At 49.7% G+C, this 6,253-nt stretch overlaps 1 protein-coding gene across 7 annotated transcripts in view; it reads left to right on the top strand.

The window, feature by feature from the left end:
• The window catches only part of SDCBP2 (syndecan binding protein (syntenin) 2), a 19,356-nt gene that overhangs the window by 7,642 nt on the left and 5,461 nt on the right, over positions 1–6,253 (top strand). For 4 of the 7 annotated variants that reach the window (XM_005874782.2, XM_014546572.1, XM_014546574.1 and 1 more), the window contains exons 2-5: positions 522–594; positions 1,233–1,302; positions 2,020–2,120; positions 6,062–6,220. In XM_005874782.2, the coding sequence (XP_005874844.1) occupies positions 541–594; positions 1,233–1,302; positions 2,020–2,120; positions 6,062–6,220 (384 nt within the window). In that variant the 5' untranslated portion in view covers positions 522–540. Of the gene's footprint in view, positions 1–515; positions 595–1,163; positions 1,303–2,019; positions 2,121–6,061; positions 6,221–6,253 lie in introns of those variants that run through there. The other 3 variants (XR_001363818.1, XM_014546571.1, XM_014546575.1) reach the window with 2 other exon arrangements.

Raw genomic sequence — 6,253 nt, 5'->3', positions numbered from 1 at the left:
GGGGTGGGGTGGGGTGGGGAAGGATTCTGAAGGGCCTGCTGCCTTTCTGTTGTAACTAAGTCCCCACCCACTTGACACTGGACCGGATTCTGTGTGGTGGGGGGGCAATGCTTTGCAAACCCCTAACAGGCCGGTACGCAGCGGGTACTCACTACGCACCTGCTGGATTGAATGTAGGTCTCATAAACAGGTCTGATCTTTGAAACGGGGCAGGGAAGGATGTGGCCCCCAGTCCTGCTCTTCCCGGCCAGCATGTCCTGGGTGGTTCCCTGAGCCCGGGTTCTGTAGCCCAGAACCAATTGAATGTGGTGGGATGGAACTCTGCAAGGGTGGAGACCATGAGCTGGGGAACCAAACAGACTTGGGTGCAAACCCCAGCTCCCCCATTTCCAAAATGGGGGGTAATTGTGCCTCCCGGGTATCGTTTTCATCCTGAGAGTGCTAAATGGCTCATGTGGACAGACGGTGGACATCGTGCCTCCTCTCACCCCTCGCTCCTCCTTACCTTCTGTGCCCTGCAGGGTGTTTCACGGAGCAGCCATGTCCACCCTGTACCCATCTCTGGAGGACCTGAAGGTGGACCAAGCCGTTCAGGTACGTCGCCAGGCCCATGTGAGCCTGGGCCCCCTGATGGAGCCTTCAGGATCACCCAGGGCAGCTAAGGGAGGCTGGTCTTGGACGTTGGTGGGTGGTTGGGGCCCCAGGTCTGCAGGTCACCCCAGAAGGGCCTGCTGAATGGGGCAGGTGCCCAGAGGCCAAGGCAATGGAGTCGCAGCAGGAATGGAAACGGCCGGGCACCTGCGGCCAGGCCTGTCGTGCCTGCTTTGTCGTCCCAGCCTCTCCTCCACCAGGTTCAGTCCCCCCCACACTGTAGGGCAGGCTCCTGGCCTTCTCAGCCCCCACAAGCCCCTTCTTCCCTCCATCCCATGTGGTCTCAGTGGGTGTTGAGAGTTTGGGACTTTTTGAGAACTTGGCTGGGAGTTGGCCCCATGTTCTGGCTGCTTCAGGGAGAAAACGGGTCATTTGGTGGCTTGTATAGAACAACCACAAACCTCCCCCAGAAACATGGGCATCTCAGAGACCACATCTACACAGGACCTCAAAGGGTCATGGATGTCCTCCACCCCCCAGGCCCGCCAGCATACGTAATGCCTCGCTCCTAGGGTCTAACGGTTCCGGGGGTGGGGGCCAGTCCCAGACACAGCTGACCAGCACCTCTCACCTCTCCGCAGGCCCAGGCCAGAGACACCCCCAAGATGCCCATCCTGCCTGTGCAGGAGACACCTGTCCCCCAGCCTTCAGGTGAGTGAGTGGGGTGGGGGTGCTCCTGACTGAGAGTGACCTCTTCTGGCATCTCCGAGTGCTGGTCTCTTGTCTGCTACTGTGCTGTGTGCTCTAGACACGTCCCACCTTCACCAGAACCCTTTGAGGCCGCAGAGAAAACCGGCCCAGTGAGGCACTCACTGCCCTGCTCTGGGCCATCTTCCGTGGTGCTGCCTGAGGGCCAGATGTTGTGGTGGCCCCTAGCGTTGTTGTTTGTGGCCGTCTTGATTCAGGTTTTGGCAGCAAACTTGAACTTAGGCTCAATTCTCCCCTCCTCCTGGGCACAGTGTCCCCAGAGCTGAGCTGCCCTTGGGTCAGACGCCTGCTTCTGTGGATTTCTTAAGAGCAGGGCCTCATGGCCCCAGTGCCAGCCCTGTACTTCGTGTTGGGTGTCTGGCCGGTGCCAAGTAAAGTGGTACATGAGGCACTCGGGGTCCCAGGCTGCTCCTGGAGGGAGTAGGACCCCTGCCCCTCAGACCTGGGAGGAGGACCACCTCACCAGCGCGTGTTCCTGCCTCCTCTCCCACACACCCCATCCCCGGGGTACACTGTTCTCGGGGAGAAGCTGCATCCTTGGGCGCTGACAGCATTCCCAGGCCCCGTGTCTTAGAAATGAGCCCCCACATTGGAGCCAGGCCGTTGTGGCCAAGCTCACCTTGGTAACACCTTTCTTCCTCCTTCTTCCTTTCCCATCAGTTTTGTACCCAAACCTGGCAGAACTGGAAAATTATATGGGTCTTTCCCTCTCCAGCCAAGAAGTCCAACAGAACCTGCCTCAGAGTCCAGACGGTACCAGTGTAGGTATCTGTCTCTTGCCTGAAGTGGGCACAGATCTTCCAACTCTCCCTCCTTCTTGGTCTCGCCTTTGAAACATTCTTGCAGCCCCGTTTCTTGATGGAACTTTCCATTTTGAGCCCTCATTACAAGTGTTGTGGGATTTCATGGGGTCCCGCGGGCCTGGGGGTTGCAGGGCCACTGCCTGCCCTTTGACCCCTGGCTGCAGGCTGCTGAAGGAGAAGGGAGGACATTAAACCCAGCCTGCATCTGGGAGCTGCTCATGAAGGGCTGCCTGTAGCGTGAGAGCGGCCGCGTGGACAGGCAGAGGCGAGGTGGGAGGAGCTCGTCACCCAGCCCTGGTCCCCAAACTAAACAACATGGCTTGATTCCCGAGCTCCATGGCTCAGGGAGCAAGAGAAATCCCGACAGAAACATTCACCCTTGAAAACATGTTCACTCACAGACCCAGTCCCCGCGCAGACCCCTCCCAGTTAGGTCCAGCACCCCTGCGGCCATTTGTCCGTGTCCTTGTCGGCCAGTCTCGGCCTGAGCCCGTGAAAGTCAGTGGCAAAGTGCAGCGGGGACTTGCTGGGCCTGGAGGATTTCGAGAGGGTGGTGGGAGTGATAACGAGAATGCCACAGCCACATGCAAAGCTGCTGACAAGGGAGGGTCTCACAGGAGAACGTCGACAAGGATGAGGACATGTGGGACCCTGAGAAAAGCTAGTGACACTGGGGTGTTCTCTAAAATGACCCCCTTGATAGTCATGCTGTGAAGTCCACACACCACGTAAAGAAGGTCATGTTTATCTAGTTCAATTTTAATCCATTGATTTAATCCCTCTGTTCCAATAATTAGGACATAAATGCATTTAACCTAAGTGTTGATAAAAATATGACAGCTGAATGCATTTTATAATATTTTAAAGTTTTGTTTTTATTTTTAAATAATCATAGATTCACAGGACGTTGCAAAGGACAGAGAAAGGCACCGAAGAGTGTACCCTTCTCTCAGTTTTCCCAATGACTGCGTTTTACATAATGACAGCGTAATGTCAGAGCAGGCATTGCATTGGTACGGGTGTGTCTAGGGTTCTGTGTCATTTTACCACCTGCAGAGATTCCTGTAACCACCAGCACAATCAGGGTGTTTCATCCCCACCAAGGGCTCCTACGAGCTGCCCTTCATAATCATGCCTGCCCTCCCCCCTCACTATTCTTCACCGGGGCAACCACTCCTCTCTCTCCTGTCCCTTTAACGTCGTCATTTCAGAATGTCATGTCAGTGGATCCTACAGTGCGTGACCTTGTCACCCAGCATCAGGCCCTGGAGATGCTTCCAGCTTGTCACGTGCATCAGCAGTTCCCCCTTTTTACTGCTGAGCTGTGTCCATGGTGTGGATGTGCCACAGTTTGCTTACCCTGTTGAGGGACTTCAGTTGTTTCCAGTTTCTGTTACAAATGGAGCTGTTGTGATGTTTGTAGACAGGTTTTGTATGGAACATAAGTTTTTATTTATCTGGGGTAAATGCCCAGGAGTGCAATTGCTAGGCTGTATGATAAATGAATGTTTACATTTTTAGAGAAATCGCTCAACTATTTCTAGAGTGGTTTGACCATTTTATTTTCCTGTTAGCAACACATGACAGCCCCAGTTTCTTCACATCCTCACTAGCACTGGGTTTTATCACCATTTTTAGTATTAGCTGTTATGATGGGTGTTTATTGGAATCTTATCAAGGTCTTAATTTGCATTTCCCTAATGGCTAGTGATGTTGAACATCTTTCCATGATCTTATTTACTATCTATATTCTTTTCAGTGAAATGTTTCCTCATATCTTTTGCTTATTTTCTAAATGGATTGTTTGCTTTTTTAAATCAAGTTTTGTTTTTTGTTTTTTGTTTTTGTTAATCCTCACTTTCGGATATTTTTTCCTTTGCTTTTCAGAGAGAGTAGAAGGGAGGGAGGGAGTGAGAGAAACATTGATGTGAGAGAGACACATGGACTGGTTGCCTCCCAAACTCGCCCTGACTGGGGAGAGGGGCGGGGGAGAAGTTTACCCGAAACCGAGGTGCCCTTGCGCGGGAATTGAACCCGCCACCCTTCGGTGCGCAGGCCAACACTCTAACCACTGAGATACACTGGCCAGGGCTAAGTCAGGTTTTGAGAGTTCTTTATTCTGGAGTCCTTCATTAGATATGTGGTTTGTAAATATTTTCTCCCAGTGTGTAGCTTCTGTTCTCATCCTATTAAAAGGGTCTCTTGCAGAGCAAAAGTTTTAATTTTGATGGGGTTTAATTTATTGATTTCTTTTTTCTTTTGTGGGTCATGCTTTGCTGTCCTAAGGAATTTTCACTAAGCCCTAGGTCCTGAAGATTTTTTTCCTTCTATAAAACCATTATAGTTTTATGTTTTACATTTAAATTTATGATTGAATTTGAGTTAATTTTTATATAAGGTGTGGGGTAAAGGTCAAAGTTCATATTTTTGTTATGGATGTTCAATTGCTCCTGTACCATTTGTGGAAAAAACTATTCCTTCTCCATTGAACTACTACTCTTGCATCTCTGTGAAAACAGCTGGCCCTACTTATGGGAGGCTGTTCTGTTTCATAAGTCTCCATTCCTCCATTAATCCACACTGTCCTGATTACTTAGCTATATAATGAGTCTTGAAATTTGGTTGAGTGTGTCTTCTCACTTTCCTTTTTGTCAGGATAGTTTTAGCAATTCTAGTTCCTTTGTCTTTTCATGTAAAGTTCAGATTAACCTTGCCTAAATCTAGAAAACATCTTACAGGGGTTTTGATAGAAATTAAATCTGTATTATCAGTTGGGGACATTTGACAGTTTTTCTATTTTCTTCAAATCCATGAATCTCTATGTTTATTTAGATCTTCTTTGATATCTTTTATCAGTGTTTTGTAATTTTCAACATACAATTCCTATACATGTTTTGTTAGATTTATAAGTTATAAGCTTTTTTTTAAATCCTCACCTGAGGATATATTTTCCATTAATTTTTTTTTTAGAGAGAGTGGAGGGGAGGGTGGAGGGGCACAGAGAGGGAGGAGAGAGAAACATTGATGTGAGAGAGACATACACATTGATGTGTTGCCTCCTGCACGCACCCTGACCGGGGGTCATGGATTGAGCCTGCAACCGAGGTACATGCCCTGGACCCAGAATCTAACTCACAACCCTTCCTTCCGACGCTCTAACCACTGAGCCGCTAGCCAAGGCTTATAAGCTTTTTGGAGTGATCATAAGTGGTATTGTATTTTTAATTTAGGTTTCCACAGGTCCATTGCTAGTATATTGGAGTACACTTGATTTTTTTATGTTGATCTTGTGTCCTGTGACCTTGCTGAACTCATTTATTAATTCAAGGAGTTTACTTGTAGATTCCTTGGAATTTTCTAGGCCATAATGTCATCTGCAAATAGGGACCATTTCATTTTCCTTTTCCAATCTGTATGTCTTTTCTTTTCTTGCCTTATTGCTCTGGCTAGTTCTTTCAGTCCTATATTTAATAATAGTGGTGAGCTTGGACATGTTACCTGTTCTGGATCTTAGGGGGAAAGCATTCCTTTTTATTTTTAGACTAAAATCAAACTGAGTCCACTTTTTCCCATTGGTCACTATTGCTGTTTTGTAATTTTACTTACTTTTACTTAAAAGTGAATCTTAAAGAGGTCTTTACCTGATATCAATTAGCCTTGGAAAACGAGGGCCTCTTTTCTGTATAGCCCTGCTCTTTCCTCATTTTCCTGGCTGTTTTTCAAGGCCGTGGACTTGGATGCCGCCTAGTGGCATCATGGAGTCATGTCCCCTCTGGGCTCCAGCCGATAAGTGCAAGATCTGCTGGTGGGCGAGGCCCCAGGGCCCATTCCATCCTCCTTTCCCCCTCCTTTCGAGGCCCCAGGGGCCCGCTGACCCCCTCCTCCCCTCGTGTCTGCAGACGGTGGTCTCTGGCCCCTCGCCGGGCCAGGTGGTGGCGCCGGTGTCCGGGAACAGCCTGGGTGTGCGGCGTGCGGAGATCAAGCCCGGGGTGCGTGAGATCCACCTCTGTAAGGACGAGCGCGGCAAGACGGGGCTGCGGCTGCGGGCCATCAACAAGGTGGGGCTGGCGGCCTGGCGGGAGCGGGGTGGT

The sequence above is a fragment of the Myotis brandtii genome, unplaced genomic scaffold (assembly GCF_000412655.1).
Source record: "Myotis brandtii unplaced genomic scaffold, ASM41265v1 scaffold450, whole genome shotgun sequence".
NCBI classification, from domain to species: domain Eukaryota; kingdom Metazoa; phylum Chordata; class Mammalia; order Chiroptera; family Vespertilionidae; genus Myotis; species Myotis brandtii.
This window is presented reverse-complemented; position numbering and strand designations above follow the sequence as displayed.